At 46.0% G+C, this 20,146-nt stretch overlaps 1 protein-coding gene across 1 annotated transcript in view; it reads right to left on the reverse strand.

Annotated features, from left to right (window-relative positions):
• Positions 1 to 20,146, reverse strand: part of LOC149333181 (uncharacterized) — a 30,858-nt gene that overhangs the window by 9,756 nt on the left and 956 nt on the right. Inside the window, exons 2-7 of the mRNA XM_089556000.1 lie at positions 17,918 to 18,015; positions 11,197 to 11,260; positions 9,636 to 9,736; positions 6,431 to 6,494; positions 5,090 to 5,200; positions 374 to 471 (exon numbers count right to left, since the gene is read on the reverse strand). Coding sequence (XP_089412126.1) covers positions 374 to 471; positions 5,090 to 5,200; positions 6,431 to 6,494; positions 9,636 to 9,736; positions 11,197 to 11,260; positions 17,918 to 18,015 — 536 coding nt within the window. The remainder of the gene's footprint in view (positions 1 to 373; positions 472 to 5,089; positions 5,201 to 6,430; positions 6,495 to 9,635; positions 9,737 to 11,196; positions 11,261 to 17,917; positions 18,016 to 20,146) is intronic.

Here is a 20,146-nt window from a genome sequence, read left to right on the forward strand (position 1 = left end):
AAAGCTTTAGGATGTGTGGTAGACCTTTGGAAATGTTTACATATTACTAAAAAGCTTTTTTTAAATGAGAAATTCTCAAAGGCCCAAGAGAAATGGACTAATTGGGATGTTAGTTCACCATAAATTTCCTTCCAGATGAGATATCTGAAATCTAAATGCATATTTGAAATCAGCATGCTATGATACACCTGCTCGTCAAGTTTCAACAAGTTATGCCTACAAATAAGAAAATTTTTTAAGACTGAGTTCAGCCACTCTGTCAACAGTCCATTAATCTAGGCGAACTTCCAGTTGTTGTCAGAGTCAGGCACCAAAACTTCCCTTCCCAACCATTCCAGAATCTCTGGTACAGTACTTCTAGCAGCGTGCTCACCTCCAGTTCGGGCACAGCCAGCTCGGGAATCAGTTCGCGCCAGTCGGGCGTGCTGCACTGGGGCCCACAGGGTTCCAACTCTGGCCAGGCTGGCAGTCCTGGAAAGGCAGAGATCCGATTAGTAGACGAGAGCCACGTACGACTGTTGGCACAAGCATTAGTTTTCCACCGAGTGAGTTGAAGTGTCGCCCAAGCACAAAAAAGAAATTGGTAAGGGTTCAACTCAGTTAAACCGAGTAGACATGCTAAAGCAGCTGTTCATTTTTCATTTGGAGGGGACACTTAAAGGTGCAGTGAAGGGGAATCTGAACTCGTCTTTTTGCCGAGGGAACTCAATCTACACGTTCTGAGCATTCTTAGAAACTTCGACTTATTGCCCTGTGTGGCCGATTTCCCTAATTAAATCGAATTAACGTCCGGCTCCCGCCTTTTTTATTATTCTTCCTCGTATGGTGGGCGGAGTCGACCAACGCATGGAGTGCCTTTCAGCCCGCTCCGTGGAGGCTTTGCTTTCACTTTGTTTTTTAGGTTTCCGTGAATAAATAGTTTCATTCGAAGATAATATAGCCGCAAAATAAGCCTGCAGAAATAAAAATACACGCAAACTATTTGCTTCTACGGATTACTACGTATCACTCCGCCGATGGCACAGCGGCAAGCCTCCACGGGACTGGGTGAAAGGCACTCCATGCGTTGGTCAACTCCGGCCACCGTACGGGGGAGAATTAAAAAAAAAAGGCGGGAGCCGGACGTTAATCAGATTTAAGGAAATCGGCCACACAGGGCAACAAATCGAAGTTTCTTAGAATGCTATGAATGTGTAGATCGAGTTCCCGCGGCAAAAAGACAAGTTCAGATTCCTCTTCAGTGCACCTTTAAGCTTGGCCTTCAGAGTATGACTCAATATTTTCAGTGCGTCAATGCCAATATAGGCAGAATCTGTTATTCTCTACTTAACATTCATAGATTGGGTGTCCTATACTGTACTTACTGGCAGGCGGCTGTTTCTGTCAAGGCCAAAGGTAGGAATTATGAGACTTATGTTGCCCTTCCCATGCAAGCTCTCACGCAGCTGGCATGACACTCGTCCGAACTTACCTGAGCTCATTCGACTAACTCTGGTAAGCTCAGGTAGTAACTCTGGTAAGCTCAGGTAGTAACTCTGGTAAGCTCAGGTAGTAACTCTGGTAAGCTCAGGTAGTAACTCTGGTAAGCTCAGGTAGTAACTCTGGTAAGCTCAGGTAGTAACTCTGGTAAGCTCAGGTAGTAACTCTGGTAAGCTCAGGTAGTAACTCTGGTAAGCTCAGGTAGTAACTCTGGTAACCTCAGGTAGTAACTCTGGTAACCTCAGGTAGTAACTCTGGTAACCTCAGGTAGTAACTCTGGTAACCTCAGGTAGTAACTCTGGTAACCTCAGGTAGTAACTCTGGTAACCTCAGGTAGTAACTCTGGTAACCTCAGGTAGTAACTCTGGTAACCTCAGGTAGTAACTCTGGTACGCTCAGGCAGTAACTCTGGTAGGCTCAGGCAGTAACTCTGGTAGGCTCAGGCAGTAACTCTGGTAGGCTCAGGCAGTAACTCTGGTAGGCTCAGGCAGTAACTCTGGTAGGCTCAGGCAGTAACTCTGGTAGGCTCAGGCAGTAACTCTGGTAGGCTCAGGCAGTAACTCTGGTAGGCTCAGGCAGTAACTCTGGTAGGCTCAGGCAGTAACTCTGGTAGGCTCAGGCAGTAACTCTGGTAGGCTCAGGCAGTAACTCCGGTAAGCTCAGGTAGTAACCCTGGTTGCTAGGCAACGGCACAAGATCGTACGTACATACGGTGAATGGCGAACGTACGCAAGGTGATAACATTCTTGGTCGGTGTTTGTGACCCTATGAATGCTTTCGCACTAAAAGCCTTCAGGCGAGCTTGACAGAGCGCCACAGCATCACAGAAAAAAGTATGCCAAGCATAATGCACCCTGGCAAAACTGGTAATGAATGCATGAACATAATTGAACAGCAACAGAGTGAGATGCATGCATAAGCAATGCTTTGCACTACAGAAAATACAGAAGTTGTAACATCCAAGTAATGAACAGAGCAAAACAACGAAGCAGTACAACATGCATTTTTCTGCAAAGTAAAGACATCTAAACATACACTTCTGCTGGTAAAGAGGTCCTCCCAATATAAAGTGGTAAGTGAGCTACAAAACATCATGGCACCTAGAGCGCTGTGGCGACAGTAACGAAGGTTTGAATGCTTGCAGAGCAGAACCCAGAGCCGCAGTTCCATTTGCTTGCTCAAAGCACACAGCTGCAATGCAGGCTGACACAACCACCATACTTCCCCAATGATGCCTACAAAGACAGCTTGGATTTAAGAAAACCCAAAGGCAGACAGTATGCAAGCTCTTCCGGGCACAAGCACAGCAATCGAAGGCAGTCGTTTCAAAGGAGGAAAAAAAGGACAAAACGAAAATGGCAAGGACAGTAATCCCATGGTGTAGTTGTTGATGCCTGCACAAATCTCACTGCTTTTTATTCATTTTTTTTCTGTCAGCCTCGTTCTTGCATGACAAACCTGTCCACACACTTCCAGGAGGTGCTCACTACGTACTTCAAGACCTGCCTTCACACAGAAGTGAAAGCAGTGGTTGTGCCTGGAGATTTCATGTGGTTTGTCTGCCTTCACCCTTTCTTACAGAGGCCATGAACCAACTGTTGTGCTTGGACGGCTATCCCACTCAGGCGATATAGACTGCGACGCCATTATTACCACCACGGCCAAGTTTTCAAGGCACATAAAGGGGTCAAGACAGGCACCGAAGTGTGCTGCGCTAAAAAGTATTCCGCCGTGAAAACATGAACCAACTATCCCCCAAGCAAACGCTGCTGAAACACAGGTAATTTACGCCGTCTCAGGATGGTGTATCTTGTGGTTGGCGTTGGAGAGGGGTTAGGGGGAACACCAAGACTAGCCTCTGCTGCTGGCAGACAGAAAGCACTACCACTAAAGATAAGTCGTGCTGAGTGCTGGACAGCAATGGGCAAGGTCCTTAGTTTCCTGCTATTCCGCAAAAAAACATGGATTTAAGCATTTTCTGCAGAATTTCGTGTTAGCAGAAAAAATTCTCAATTCTTGATGCAATTGCTGTTAAAGACGTCAGCAGGAATGACCGAACAATACGAATATGACTAATGTACCTTGTTTGCACAAATAGCACGAGGGGGAGTTTGAGACCTGAGGAAAATTTTTAAAAGAAATATCACTATTATAATGAAACCCCAAACCATTCAGGCCAACCGTTGGAAGTTTGGCTTCTGCCAGAAAGAAAGGTTTGAGTTCACAACATGCCTGGACATGGTCAAGAATCGCCAATATCCTAACTGCTGAGCGGCAAGTGTACTTGAAAACTGCTTAAGAACTGAAATCCAGTGACAGAGGCCTTGCACAGTTCTTTTTCTAAGCAAGACGAGCCAGGTTAAGATTTCGATGCCCTGTCTTTCTCGGCTAGAATAGAAGTAGTGACCCCAGCACTCTCCCATTGTTCTCATATATTCATCTAGTATCGCTATCAACTCTGCTGACATGGAGGGATCACTAATCATTACAGAGATCTAGTTTCAAATTAGCACCATTCTTGCGTTTTTCCTTCGCGTGGAATTTGAAGAATTCTTAATTCTGCGTCCGCATAGTCTAGAATTTTCCACTATAGAATGTTAGGGGCCTTAGCCATGGGCACTGGCGCTGGCTACAGCACTGATAAGCCTTGCAATGTTTCCGGATGTACAAGTGTAAAAAATTTAGAAAAAAAAAATTAAGCACATGGTACTATACTGTATGCCCACCTTCTCAACTCCTGTGCAGCCTCCGAGGCACAGTGTGAGAGGGTGATTTTGGGTCCTGTTAAACCTAAACTGCTTCTGAAAGGCACCGAGGAACACCACAGGTCCCGGCTTTCATCCTTTCCTGCCTAATATGCAAGAGCATGACCTCTAAAAAAAATGCCCGGATTTACTACATTCACCAGCTACATACTACTGAAACAGTCAGCCATTAGAAAAGTACAGAACAGTCAGTCCCAAAATAGAGTGGGTAAAGGCACACATGGACTTGGGAGCTCGGGAAACCCAAAAAACTATCCAAAGAGCATAAGGGTTCCTCAAAACCCAGTTTGAGAACACCAGCTCCAGTGTTCCCTTCGAACTGAAGCCATCTTTTGTGTTGCACATCATGGCTACACAACCTTTCTGCCAGGTAGTGAAAAACACATGTGGGACAGAGTCGTGACCCAACATGGGGTGTGGGCATGGAGGAAAAAATTTAGGAGGGAGCATCACATGAAGTTTTTGAAGCCTGCCAAAAAAAAAAAGAAATGGAAAGCATCATGGGAAAGAGGCCCTCATATTACAAGGCAGCAGTAGCTCCTAGCTGGGTTTCGCTTTCATGCGGTGGCAGAAGATGCAGCAATACTGCACTCAACAAGTGGTCTGTGTCACTGTGTTGCAGCCAGTGGGTTAAGAGGGCTGTCATAGTGGATCGGAGAACGCAGTCTTTTTGCATTTCACCTGCACTGCATAGTGGCTATCGTGGCCGGCATTTGACCCTGTGACCTTATGCTCAGCACTCAGCAGCCATGTGTTGAGCCACCACGACTGGTGAAAATGACAGCAAGTTTCCAACTTTCACAGTGCCAGCATGGAGCCTGCACAATGGCGCTGAGGAAGCTCACCCTCTGCCTTGTCCTCGAGGCCAGGTGCGAGCTGGGCAAAGAGCACGTCCTCCTCTGGCGTGTCATCCACCACAGCCAGGCTCTCGCCCTCGGACAGCCTGTAGAGGTCATCTGCAATGGGAATGAATGCCACTGTTACTGGGCCAAATAAAGGCGGATCATGCTGGCATGACGTGCAACCCTCCGGTTTGCTGTGGCAGGACGATAAAGCTCTTTCAGAGCGTTAGCTCTACTTAGTGGGTGCAGCTTTGGAAAACACCTCATGCCGGTACTATGACCTTCAAGGTCAAAGCGGGACTTACATCGATTTCGCTACTGTCTAGCTATGCGTCTAAGCATAGTATATTTATGTCACGTGGTCAACCACGAGTTTGGACCATTGGTTAATTATGCAGTTATGTTGACTAATTACTCGGCCAAATTAATTAGCATTAATTTGTTCACTGCAATTAAAAACAGTCTTTGCGGTATGGCATTGAGTCATATACATTGGAAAGCTTAGGCCAAGTGTAAATGCACTGTGCTAGTTAGCAGCCTTAATTAATTAGCATTAATTAGTAAATTACAATTAAAACCAAACTTTGTGCTATATCAACGAGTCATATACCGTTGCAAAACTTTTAGAGTGCAAATGTGTTGTGCTAGTTAGCATCATGAATTAATTAATAATAATAATAATTAATAATAAGTTAACTGAGGTACAACCAAACTTTGCACTATGGAACCCAGGCATACACCACTGGAAACCTTAGGTGAAATGTGAATGCACTGTGCTAGTTAGTGACCTGAATTAATTAGTTAAATAGTTAATTGTAATTAAAACTACAATCAATCATAGTCAGAGAGCCAAAGCTCTACTAACTAGGCTTAACATTTTAACCTTTGCCAATTTTTTTTTCTCACGTCTGAGGATGAAAATTTTCAGTGCAACTCAGCGATTACCACTCTTTATGCTTGGTCAATTTACACTTTACACCTCGCAAGAGCAAGGATACCTTGTCATAATAATGGTGTATTTCGTCCAGAATTGCAGTTAACCTAATGCCTTGACCGCATGACCTGTTTGGTTTCCATGATTATGCTATATCCGAACGTATGTTTGCACCGTGTATGGAGCATTTCATTTCTGCTGGTCTGCCTTTCATACACACTAAACATGTGTATTGCTATTTAGATCAAGGAGCCACGGCCTAGCCAAGCCCTTTTAGTTTCATCTTTGATTTGAAAGAAAAAAAAAGAACACTAAACAAAATCTCTCGAAGGTCTCCACAACTGACAGCCCAAATATTAGCTGCCATCTGCTTTGAGAGCAAATCTCCACGAAAAACCTGCCGCCCTTACCTGAGCAATCCAGCTTCAGATGCATGACTTCAATCGACAGGTTCGCAGCTCCTTCCTCAGGACTCTGCAGGGTATGCATGCATAAACACGCGTCCCAAAGAAAAGAACTCTGAGAGGACACCACAAGTATGAACTGGCACAACGTCCTCTTAACTACCCATACGGAGAAAACATGAATTAGTCGCAGTATGACGAAGCTTTCAAGCTTGCTCTCGCACTGTTTTGCAATTTGCGTGGTGTAGTATTGCAGTATGTGCTGTAGTATGGTGCAGACTAGGAGAGCAGCTTTCAATGGAACATTGCTTTAAAGGTGCACTGAAGAGGAATCTGAACTCGTCTTTTTGCCGCGGGAACGCGATCTACACGTTCCTAGCATCCTTAGAAACTGCGACTTATTGCCCGGTGTGGCCGATTTCCCTAATTAAATCGAATTAACGTCCAGCTCCCGTCTTTATTTTTTGAATTCTGCCTCGTAGGATGGGCGGAGTCGACCGACGCGGGGAGTGCCTTTCACCCAGTCCCGTGGCGGCTTGCCGCCCTGCCATCGGCGGAGTAATACGTAGTAGTCCATAGAAGCAAATAGTCCGCGCTTATTTTTATTTCTGCGGGCTTATTTTGCGGTTATATTATCTGCAAATGAAACTATTTATTCACGGAAACCTAAAAAACAAAATGAAACGAAAGCAAAGCTTCCACGGAGCTGGCTGAAAGGCACTCCCCATGTCGGTCGACTCCGCCCACCGTACGAGACAGAATTAAAAAAAAAAGGCGGGAGCCGGACGTTAATTCGATTTAATTAGGGAAATCGGCCACACAGGGCAGTAAATTGAAGTTTCTAAGAATGCTCGGAACGTGTAGATTGAGTTCCCGCGGCAAAAGGACGAGTTCAGATTCCTCTTCAGTGCACCTTTAATTGCTCGGCCATTTGTGCAAACACAATGGGCTAACTGCCTCACAATACTTGGGACAAACTGCTGAGCTAGGTGGTTCCATATGCTTAACTTCCCAACAGACCACAAAAAAAAAAAAAAACTAACACGGGCAGACCAAAAAACATCACAGCTACACAGTTTTTTTTTTATTGCAGAAATCTACACTTACTACAAGCAATGAAATAAAACTTGGAATAAAAGTGTTGAAATCAGCACAACTGTGGTGTCTTTCTGTCCGCCTGTGTTTGTTTTTTGAGCGCTGTGGTGAAGTGATGCCTAACGTTAGCCAAGTTGCTTGGTTTTTATGCTTGATGATACTTCCCTGCTGACTGATCGATGCCAGCTTCCACACAAATGCCAACCGGTTGTCACTGTATGGTAGTCTGTGGGTCAGCTCATATTGCTGACCACGGCCTGACTACTCCAGTGAAGGGAGGATATGCCGAGGACAAACTCAAGTCAGCCCGTACTGATGGATTACAGCGCTCACTGAGAAATGAGCTTTCACAGGTACTAAAAAAAGGCCAAGAAATGAAACCGTACAGGCATTTGCGCCCCCAGTCATTCTCGCGAGCAACCTGGGATAGCACTTTTTCAACCCGCATCTCTGAGGCTGGGCTACACACCCATTCAACGGAAAATAGTGATTACAGAGTCCTCCTTGATCTGGATGTTGCAAGTTCAAATCGAATGGCGTGAAGACAGAAATGTTCAGTTTTTAAAAGGAAGTTTCCAAGCAATAAATGAGTCTTTTACAGCCAAACAACCATCAATGCACTAGTAAAGAGCAAAATAATCGCTTTTTTAACAGGAACAAAATTTGGATGGAGCTGTGACCCTTCTAAGCAGCGCAACGGTTACATATACAGTGGGCATCAGTTTCAGAGGCCCTTCAGACATTCAGAAACTCATAAATAACTGAGGCTTTGCGAGAATAGGCAGATTATTCTTTAACATTTTAAAATTACTACCATTAAGGAAAAGGGTTCTCAAATGGTTCTACAGAACCCTAGTTTTTGGAGAGCATTTGGGTTCCCCTGAGCACCTTAAGTCAGTGCATGCCTCAACCCCGACCCTCTGTTTTATGCACTGTATTTTAGAACTATAATCCTCTTGTAATTGCTCATAGCAGACTGGTTTACTACAAAGTCAATCGCTGTTGTTTAATGTGGCCACTTTTTGAGTCTACACGTTCTCTATTGCATGCATTTCAAGCAGGAAGGGATGGATGCCAAGACGGGGTTTTGTAGCAGCTCTATAAAAATGACTAGGCTTCCCCAAATATTGAAAACCCCCGGTTAAGGATACAGTACAATCTCAGGAGTATGCTCCTCATTCATACGATTCCCCTGTTCAATACTATTAGAAATGCCTCACAATTTTTGGCAACGAGTTCTCGGAGAACATATTTTCCCAGCATGCTTGGCAGCATTCTGATCACGATACGGTTGGCAGCCAACTGCATACAAGTGTTCACAAGCATACAAGTGCATTGGGTCTGTGGGCACATAACACGAGCAGCCGAACTGCAGTGGCAATTAGCCAGCATGGCAACTCCTCTAATGAGAATAAACGCCGCAAAGGTACAACCAACTGTCCAACTGGTGCTTTTCTTTCAGCCTTTCACCCCTACACAGTCAGCTGAGTCATCACATCTGTGCATGTATGATGTTCTCCTTTTCATTATATGTATTTGCTGAGCACTGCATGAGTTACATTCATTGCCAAGTATTGAACACTAATACTATCTGCCTTTTGTCCTGTTGTCCGAAACTAAACTGCACCTGAAGGAATGTCTGATGTGAAACTACAGCTAATCTTTACTACATTCGAATCTGAGCGAAAGCACGGATTTGTGCTACGTAGAAGACGAAGGTGAGCAGGCAGTGCCGCGGGAGGGAGCTGATGGAGGTTGAAGCCAACGCTCTCCAATGCACAGCGCGAGATGGCTGCGGCGATAGCCTAGTGGTCTCGCTGAGCAGCCCTTAAAGATCTGTTCACGCGGCCACGGTTTCGACTCCCAGTCATGGATACTGATTCAATTTCTTTGTCTCTTTTTCAAGGTTTGACCTCCAACCCAGCTGAAGGTCAAATTTACACGGTCCACGATTGCAGCGCGAGGTACCGTAGTGAAGCTTTCGCTTCGAAAAATAAACGATGAAAAAGCACGTAATACTTGTGCCTGGCATTTCTTAACCTATCTATGTCCCCCCGCGCTGCCTGTTTCCATCGTGATCACAAACAAAACAGCCCAGCTTTCCACTCTGCTTTACCTGCACGACCTCCTTGGGCATGACGACCTCGGGTGTCAGCTCGCTGAGGCAGGACTGCTTGGTGGTGCAGTGCATCTCTGCACCCTGCAACTTGGCGCCATCTGGAGAGGGGGAGAGTGAACACCAGGGTCACGCAGAAATGTTCATCACACCACTCACTGCCACCAAATACAGTACAGTTCAAGCAATGAGCTACGGTTAAATTAGACACGCCAGCTTCGCCCAAATATTGCGTGCAAACCTAAATGGCAATGCATAAAATTTTAGAAAACACAGCCAATGGTGCCGCTATCCCGCAACATCGTTTACACTCCCAGCGCCCCCATTTGGCCCCCGCACACATCGTGCTCCCAGCGCACTCCACCGTCCCCATTCCATTTGGTTTAGGTTTATGGGGTTTAACGTCTCAAAGCGACCAAGGCTATGAGGGACGCCGTGGTGGAGGGCTCCGGAAATTTCGACCACCTGGGGTTCTTTAACGTGCACTGACATCGCACAGTACACGGGCCTCTCGAATTTCTCCTTCAAAGAAATTCAGCCGCCGCGGCCGGGATTGAACCCACGTCTTTCGGGTCAGCAGCCAAGCACTACAACCGCTGAGCCACTGCGGCGGTGTCCCCATTCCAGAAATGCAAGAGCCATTGGCATCGGAATCACGCGATGGACACGCGCTGCTCGTGCTGTGTTTTTTCATGCGGCTGTCTTTGAGACGGTGTTGTCTCAATAGCTTTCACTCGTCCTACTCTAACTATGCTAAAGCCCTGCCATTTACGACATAAAACGGCATGATAAGCCAACACTTGAAATGTCAACAATAAAGTAACGAGACAAGCCAACGTTGATGCAATTCTGCTTTCGCTCGTTTACTGAAATTAGCCAAAAAATCTGGCTTTTTTTTAAAGCTGTCATAATCCTTGTGCATCTTCACACAAAATAGAAGCATTTAACCCTTTGAAGGTTTTTGCCGTATATGTACGGCGACGGTTTTCTGTCCCGCAAGGTCTTTGCCGTACGGGTACGGTTTCGATCTTCCGTTTGAAATTTTGCGCCAAAAGAAGAATGCGTGCTCACTGGGGGTGCTGCCACCTCTTAGGACTTACAAGAAGTGTTTGAATTTTGTGCTGCCTTCTTACGGAGATAAGCAGAACTTATGTCTAGCTTTAGCGTGGCGGCACAGACTGCGGCAACACCCCTTTTGTAGTTTTGGTTTTGCCGCGTGATCGCATCGGAGTCGCGCGAAATTTGAGTTTTCTTTTTGTCAGCACTATCTTGCAGGGGCTGCCGAAGTTGATTTCTATCTTTATTGGCGCTGCTCTTAGCTTGCTTATCACCGTTGCTACTCTATTCTATTGAACATTTTCCAGTTGTGAGTGATGCTGTCACCAAAGTACTGTTCCTAATTTTTTTTTTTTACTATTTATTCTCGATTATATACATTTTGTAGATTCAAGATCCGCAATAAAGTAATTTGACCACCTGGGAAAGTTTTCTTCAAAATAATTCGACCCTCAAAGGGTTAAGGGTGCTTCGTAAATTTCTCCATAGCCGACACCCCACTCACCGCTTGAGATGGCCTTCTTGGGTGATGCCCTGCAGTCCACGCTACTCTGCTTATCACTGCGAACCTGGAAGTGAATGCAAAGTGAAGCAGTTAGTGCTGAAGAGACATCAAAGTCTTAAAATGATGCAATATGGATCGCAGTAACACAAAGGTGTACTTTTTGCCACTGAAACTTACATCACGAGTCCTCAAAATGGGTTCTAGGATTTCCCTGAGCATCTGAGCATCACCGCCAATAGCAATAAAAACCTTTGCCCTGAAGGCACTTACATTCACCCAGTTGAAGGCCTGCCAGGTATAAACACCTGGCAGGTTGCTCACAGCCTAGAATCCAGGTGGGTCGCCTGAGACAAAGCAGGCTTCAGGAACGTATGTACGTATGCATGAAATCGGAAAATGCGCCTAGTAGTGCTACCACAAGAAAAACTTCCACGAAGAAAGCACGCACAGTAGTGAGATGCAATGGTAGCTCTCATGAGGCAGGAATGCTTAGAATAGGACTAGGATACAACTACAGAACGAAGCAGCTAAACAACTCCCAGAGAAGGCTCCCCAACCGAATCGCGAGGCGACCTGTCTTGTCATGTCGTTGGGATCACCGCCAATAGCAATAAAAACCTTTGCCCTGAAGGCACTTACATTCACCCAGTTGAAGGCCTGCCAGGTATAAACACCTGGCAGGTTGCTCACAGCCTAGAATCCAGGTGGGTCGCCTGAGACAAAGCAGGCTTCAGGAACGTATGTACCGTATTTATTCGAATCTAGGCTGATAGTTTTTTCAAAAAAACGAGATGTAGAACTCTTATGTCGGCTTAGATTCGAGGATTTCGTTTCGAGGTTTCGTATTCGTAAAATACGAATAAATGTAGCACGCAGGTGGCGCCCCCACAAAACGCCAACGAAAGACAGCACTGTAGCCGTTGCTATCCGTAGCCGATACTGATCAAAGCACACATGAGCACTGGCTGCCATTTTGGCCTTGTTCTGTTCTCGTGCGGTGGCGTGAGCACATTCGCAGCAGTGAAGTTTTCGTGCGTGGTTTTTATCACCAACACCATGGCACCAAACAGGCGGTGCCATTATAGTGCCGCCTTCAAGCGGAAAGTTATACTCGCTGCAGAGCAGTCGTCAAATCTTCAAGCCGGGCGGGACTTCGGCGGCTGATCCCGGGCTGGCGTTGCATATGTCTCCTCGCCCAAACGCCAGCCCGGGATCAGCCTGAGCGGGTTCCTGGCAATAAATGTCGTTTGCGTGCTGTACCTCTTGTTCGCAGTTGTTTTTTCGGCCGGCCTACAATCGAGGTAAGTTTTTTTTTTTTTTCTGTGGCCTTCAAATTTCGGGTCTCGGCTTAGAATCGTGGCCGGCCTAGATTCGAGTAAATACGGTATGTATGTATGCATGAAATCGGAAAATGCGCCTAGTAGTGCTACCCACAAGAAAAACTTCCACGAAGAAAGCACGCACAGTAGTGAGATGCAATGGTAGCTCTCATGAGGCAGGAATGCTTAGAATAGGACTAGGATACAACTACAGAACGAAGCAGCTAAACGACTCCCAGAGAAGGCTCCCCAACCGAATCGCGAGGCGACCTGTCTTGTCATGTCGTTGGGATCACCGCCAATAGCGCTGACATTCGGCCCAGCCTGTAAGCCAGAGGAGCGAGGGATTTGGCTAGCTCGGACTTTACCTTCATATCTGGTGAGGCAGGGTGCCAGTACAGTGGACTCATTGGAACTCACCTAATTCAAAGAGCTAGTTTGCTCAAACTAAAGCTTTTGTCCCATCATCACTGAGTGTATTAACCCTTTGAAGGTTTTTGCCGTATATGTACGGCGGCGGTTTTCTGTCCCGCAAGGTCTTTGCCGTACGGGTACGGTTTCGATCTTCCGTTTGAAATTCTGCGCCAAAAGAACAGTGCGTGCTCACTGGGGGGTGCTGCCACCTCTTAGGACTTACAAGAAGTGTTTGAATTTTGTGCTGTCTTCTTACGGAGATAAGCAGAACTTATGTCTAGCTTTAGCGCGGCGGCACAGACTGCGGCAACACCCCTTTTGTAGTTTTGGTTTCGCCGCGGGATCGCAACGGAGTCGCGCGAAACGTGTTTTCTCTTTGTGGGCACTGTTTTGCAGAGGCGGCGAAAGTTGATTTCTATCTTTATTGGTGCTGCTCTTAGCTTGCTTATCACCGTTGCTATTCTATTCTATTGAACATTTTCCAGTTGTGAGTGATGCTGTCACCAAAGTACTGTTCCTAATTTTTTTTTTTTACTATTTATTCTCGATTATATACATTTTGTAGATTCAAGATCCGCAATAAAGTAATTTGACCACCTGGGAAAGTTTTCTTCAAAATAATTCGACCCTCAAAGGGTTAAAAAGGCTCCCAATAATCAAAACTCCACATAATTTGAACCAATTTTCACCCCTCTTCAGGTTCGAATTGTCAAAAGTGGAATGCAGTATAGTCTTCAGCATGCCTGTCTAAAATGCTGAAGCGGTGTGCTGTGCAACTATCAAACTGAAATCCTTACTCAGCTCATCTATTTATTTATTTATTGATACTGCAGGCCAATAAACTGGCCCTAGCAGGAGGGGCAATGCAGTAAAAGGTGCGACAATGCAAAACAACACTAAACACTAACGAAAAATAATGCTGGGTGTAGCAGTGTTACTCAAACAAGTACATTCTGGCACCAGCACAACAACTAACAAAACATGAAGAGCCGCACATGTGAAATTACAAACAGGCGGGCAATTTTTACTAAAAACAACAAAACTGTTTTTGAGAGAAAAAAAAAGACATCACAGAGTGAAAAAATTAGGAAAACAGTACTGTATTTTCCGGTGTACAACACGCACCCTTGTATAAGACGCACCCGCCATATATGCAGGGTGTCATTGAAAAAATTGGTATATAAGACGTGCTCGTGTATAAGACGCACCCCCATTTACCCAGTTAGGCTAGTGAGGCTTAATTAAACATGCTTATGCGACCATCGCAAAATGCACCGTACGTGTGAGAAGTTCTTAAGCAACGCTAAGTGATCGAAAAATGCAACACTCGCGCCATACCAGCCCACGTTTTAGCACAAAAGAAAAAAAAGCGAAAGAACTCCATGTCCATAACAATTTATTTTTACATAAAACCTTCAAAGTCTTCATCTTCGGATGCGCTATCGAAAAGGCAACACGTCTGAAGCATTCTCTTCGCACTACGTACTTGCAAAGGGTGACTAAAAAAAACATCGGCTTCTCTTGGCTTGTCTTGACAATGGCGAGAAGCGCGACTGTCGCCATCTTTTGGCATTTCACATTACCTTTGCTTGGGGCCACCGAAACGGCCGCGTGTTTAAGATCCTGGAAGTGGTCAACCCCGCCGTTTCATGATAAAGTTCACCTAAAAAAGTTGCGCACGGTGGTCCCCATATTGAAGTATTAACCATATTACAACCGCGTTATTGGTAGTAATATTTTTTCGGTGGAAAAAGCTTGAACATGAAACTGAGTAATTTCTGAACTCGCAAAAAAAAAGGAAAATTCGCATATAAGACGCACCCTTGAATAGGACGCACCAGCAAGATTTTTGAAAAAAAAAAAACCGCGTCTTATACACTGGAAAATACGGTAGATTGCGAACACTGCTTTTGTTTCAGTTAGCTGGATTGCTGGAACAGTAATTGCCAGGCCAAATTCTCTGTCTATGCTGCTTCGCTGCATCGCAACCATTATCTCTAAAACCGTATACCTGCTCCAAAATTTCCCTTCCTTTGGCCAACAGGGCAGCATCCCGAGCGTTCTAGACAGGCGTGCTGACTGTACAGCAGGCAAAATGAATGAACACGGCATGCCACCATGTGCGCAACTGACTGAATCTACGGCTTATTTCATACCTCGGCAGGTCTGCCCCATGGCCCTTAAAGGTGCACTGAAGAGGATTCTGAACTTGTCTTTTTGCCGCGGGAACTTGATCTACACGTTCCGAGCATTCTTAGAAACTGCAACCTATTGCCCTGTATGGCCGATTTCCCTAATTAAATCGAATTAACGTCCGGCTACCGCCTTTTTTTAATTCTGCTTCGTACGATGGGCGGAGTCGACCAACGCGTGAAGTTCCTTTCAGCCAGCTCCGTTGAGGCTTTGCTTTCGCTTTATTTTGTTTTTTAGGTTTCCATGAATAAATAGTTTCATTCGCAGATAATATAGCCGCCAAATAAGCTAGCAGAAATAAAAATACGTGCGGACTATTTGCTTCTACGGACTACTACGTATTACTCCGCCGATGGCAGAGTGGCAAGCCGCCGCGGGACTGGCTGAAAGGCTCTCCAAGCGTTGGTCGACTCCGCCCACCGTACGAGGCAGAATTTAAAAAAAAGGGCGGGAGCCGGACGTTAATTCGATTGAATTAGGGAAATTGGCCACACAGGGCAATAATTCGCAGTTTCTAAGAATGCTAGGAATGTGTAGATCGAGTTCCCGCGGCAAAAAGACAAGTTCAGATTCCTCTTCAGTGCACCTTTAACTAATGAAGGGCCAAATGATTTGCCACAACACAACTGCTCACTACAGTCAGCCATATGTGCTGTCCGAAGTCACAAATTATGGATACACCATACTAGCAGTGGCAGCCATTTCGGTTCCCCAGCTGCAACAAGATTTGCACAGTGGGCGCCACTCAACACCTGTGTTGACAGCACAAAATGAACAAAGGCTGGAGGCAAGCCTAAGACTACAAGCTCACGTTTCAGCAAGGGGACCTGCCCGGACAAAGACAAGTCCTGCACAGGGGGAGGGGGGGGGGGGGAGGTCGAAACACTGACTATACTTGGATACAACTCAAGAACGAAGCAGCTTTTCTACAACTAAGGACCCCTTTCAGCCAATGGCGTCTGCCTATTCTCATGACCCTGCTAGCGTGACAATGCAGGGAGTGCTGCGACAATGCAGGGAGGGACTGTCCCCTTTCATCTGCCAATCCCTGCATTACCACACTAGCAGTGTCAAGAGAATTGGCCGACACCACTGGCTGAAAGGGGGTCTCAGAATATATACAGTCGAACCTCGTTATAACGAACACAGATACAGCGAATTATCGGATATAACGAAGTGAAAGAAAAGTTTGGTTGGACATGCTTTATTTCTATGGGAGTTCTATCTGTATAACGAAACGAAAAATTCAAAATTCGACACTATATCTGTTATAACGAAGCAGTTCTGTATTAACAGCGCTCAAAATGCGCGAACAAGGAGGAAAAAATTTCAAAACACGCTAAATTTTGGTCTTTTGAATCGCCCGCACCTAAGATGTGTTCGAATTACCCGCGCTTCCGCACGCCACGCCATCTAGGGAGAGCGAATGAATCTAGCATCAACGGCTGCGTAGCATGTGACTGACACGTGATCGAACCAACGCCCGTGCTCCCCGGCCACCCCGCCGGCACGATTGCCGACTCGCGCGCTATCTCCGCGCTATCTCTATGATCTCTGCAGTCCATTCTGTAGACGCCATCGCGGAACGCGTCGTAACTTACAGCAGTTTCGCTTGAAACGAAGATAAAGATCTTCAGGGCGGTTGACAGCGGGCGTAAGGAAAAGTCATTGCCGCGGACTTCGGTGTCGTGCCTAGCACTCTATCAACCATCTTGAGCGCAAGGCAGAAGGTTGCAAACGTCCTCTCTGCAGGCGTTGTGAAGAATGACAGCAAGAGTGCAAGGCTTTGTCACCACCAGGATGTTGAAGATGCTTTGTTTGCATGTTCAAGGACGTTATAGCGCTTAACCTGCCTCTGTCTGGTGCCGTCCTTCAAAGGGAGGCGAGAAGTCTGACTTGCGTCTGAGGCCACAATGACTTTTATGCAAGCAGTGGCTGGCTGCAGCGATTTAATGACCGCCGTCGGATTGTTTGCCACGTCTTGTCTGGTGGCTGTGGCGCCCAAACTGACCGACCAAGAAATTGTTGACCAGGTGGTTTCTACAGATGATGCTACAAACAGCAATGCATGTGAAGATCGCGAAGTTGAGGGGGTACCTCGGGAACCTACCTGTGGCCAAATCAGCTGACATCGGGAAAGCACTGCTCTGTGTTGATTTCGTCGAAAAATTTAACCTGTCAAATAGTGTGAAGTGCCGCCAAACGAAGATTACGTCGTTTTTTAAATAAATTAGTTTTTGCACCTGGCCAGCATCCCGACTTTTGAGTTCGCTCTTGCTTTCCAGTACGAGATGCAAGGCGAGGTTTGACAGGCTTATACCACGCGTTAAATTAAAAAATAGTGCATTTTTTCAACCCTGTGCTGTCCATCCTAAAGTGCCTTTACTTGGGTTTTTTAACAGACCTTTTCTGCCGGAATTTGAGTGCATGCTTTTATAACGAATATCGGATATAACGAACGAATTTCCGCGCAAATTGCGACTTCGTTATAACGAGGTTGGACTGTACCATAGATATGGAAGCGAAGAAGAAAGAAGGAAAAACAAAATAACAACTCAAAAAAAGAACAAAGGGGGTCCTTTGAAGGGGGAAATCCGCTTTCTTCTTGAGCTGTACCCAACTATAGTGGACTGATGCTTCCCTCCTGCTCTTTTCCATTTTGTGCTGCCAAGAATTCCGTTGTCTTCTCCCCCTGCCTACCAAGCAGATAACTTCTGATTCATGGTGTGAAGATGTTCATACAAAAGAATGCTGCAAATGAAACAAGAAACCCATGTACGTGAAGCAGCACTCACACCAGTGGGGCAGGCGTTGTTCTTGTTGACGCTGGACAGTGCCTGGCGCCTTCCCTGGCTAAGCAGGGACTTGGCCTTGGTGTATGTGACGTCAGCCCCTGAAGCAACACAAGAGGAAGGCACTGAACAAAGGCTAACACAGTTGCTGAGGCAACTAGACAGGAAAGAATGGCAAACATACTAAAGCGAAGCAAGCAACACTGATAATTTCTCTAGCAATCAAGCTTTAAATGTTTAAAGGGATATTGAGGAGAAATTGAAGTTGGCTTGTATCGACAGAATACCAGCTCCTGATTACACAAACGCCACTCATACTGACAACAAAGCTCTTGTAACGTAGAAAAGAGCAAGAACCAAAATACAGGTATCGCCGCCACAGGCCAAACTCGCAAGTACAAGCGTGATGACGTCATAGGACAAAACAGTGTTGCTAGAACCAATGGTTCTAGCAAAACACAAGAAAACGAGAAGCTACAAATCACTGAGGCGCAGCCAATGCATGCACAAATCTCCTTGACGGCGCCAGATGGCGCCACGTGCCCGGCAGCTACGCGCGCGCCTGAAGCATCGGGACCAATCAGCGCCTGCTCATCCGCAGTAGGCTGGCTCCCGGTATTCCGCTAGCGGTAACAAGGTACACGGCCATGGTACACGGTATGCTAAAGCTGTCTATTTGAGAGAACTTCGTTGGCGACTTCGAGAACGATATTCATCGTAACGCTGGCAAACGTAAGCGAAGCCACTGTAGCAACGGCCGCAATAGATGCCTTCAACGTGTGGCCGGCGGTAGCTTTCTTTTCGGCTGCTGCTGGCCACCAGAAATCACGGAGTCTGCGTTACGTCAGGTGCACGTCATGTTTCACATCACTTAGTCCTGTGTCGTCATAGGAGAATCCCAAGTTTGAATCAGAGTGGCGGGAAAAACTTCGAACTTTTCAACTTCGAATCCAAGTTTCTTAGAAATAAATGCATCTTTCGCTGCCGGCCAAGTGGCAACAAAGCCATTACATGCCGAACTATCGGATTTTGCTATAAAAAAAATATTAATAGTGCTCTCCTCACTGTCCCTTTAATGTATATCGATACAGGGCTACCTAAAAAGAAAATGGACAACATATACATGCACATTTACACCACTGCATGTTTCTTTTGCTGCCGGTTATTGCAGACCGAATGATTGCTCACAGGTCGCCATGACAAGTGTCGAGAAAATACAGAAATCAGCAAGCAAAACTTGTTGACAAATTAAATCTGAGTCGCAAGCAAGACGAAAACAGAAGAAATTGCACTTTTTTTCCAAAATGTCACTCACCCACATCAAAATTTGCAGCAATTCGCAGCAAATTCTGCGGCAAATTCTCTAGCACATCCTGCAGATGCAACGAAAGCTTGCACGTTAAGCTTCCTAGCAAGGGCTGCCTGCCGACCACGATACAGCCATAGCTAACTTAGAATGCGTACTAAGGGTGACCGGAACTAAAATGCGGCCATATATACTAGTGCTGTCTGAAGTTAAACTACGCACATGCCATTGCACTAGTGGCATTTTATTTCTGTAAAGTGGTTGACACCAGACACCGATGCTAAAATTCAGGAACAAAATATGTCGTTCAGGCCCACACGTCATGGGCGTGTAGGGTAAATAATGAGCTCTGTGGGGATTCTTGGTCCTTGTTTTGATGCGATAGTGTTAAACGCCCCATTACGCAGAAAATCCACTGTTGGCATTGTAAGCCATAAATAGGGTGGTGTAGGGCGACTGACAGCCACCACCTGACTACACCCACAGCAGGGCAAAGGCCTCTCCCACGTCTCTCCAATTAACCCTGTCCTTCGCCAGTTGCGGCCACTGTATCCCCGCAAACTTCTTGATCTCATCCGCCCACCTAACTTTCTGCCGCCCCCTGCTACGTTCGCCTTCTCTTGGAATCCACTCCGTTACGCTTAAGGACCAGCGGTTATCTTGCCTTCGCATTACATGCCCTGCCAAAGCCCATTTCTTCCTCTTGATTTCGACTAGGATGTCATTAACCCGCGTTTTGTTTCCTCACCCACTCCGCATATACGAGCATTAACTCATCAACGCTATTGTGTCATCCTTAAGGCCATTTATTATTTTATTATTATTATTACTCAATACTGCCAGCCGCCTTATGGTGGCCAGGGCAGGAGTGGGGGGAAAACGAAAAAAAAAAGGAAAAAAGAAGGCCTGCGGTAGGCAACACAATT

This window comes from Amblyomma mixtum, chromosome 8 (assembly GCF_055824585.1).
Source record: "Amblyomma mixtum isolate Tamu chromosome 8, ASM5582458v1, whole genome shotgun sequence".
Lineage (NCBI taxonomy): Eukaryota > Metazoa > Arthropoda > Arachnida > Ixodida > Ixodidae > Amblyomma > Amblyomma mixtum.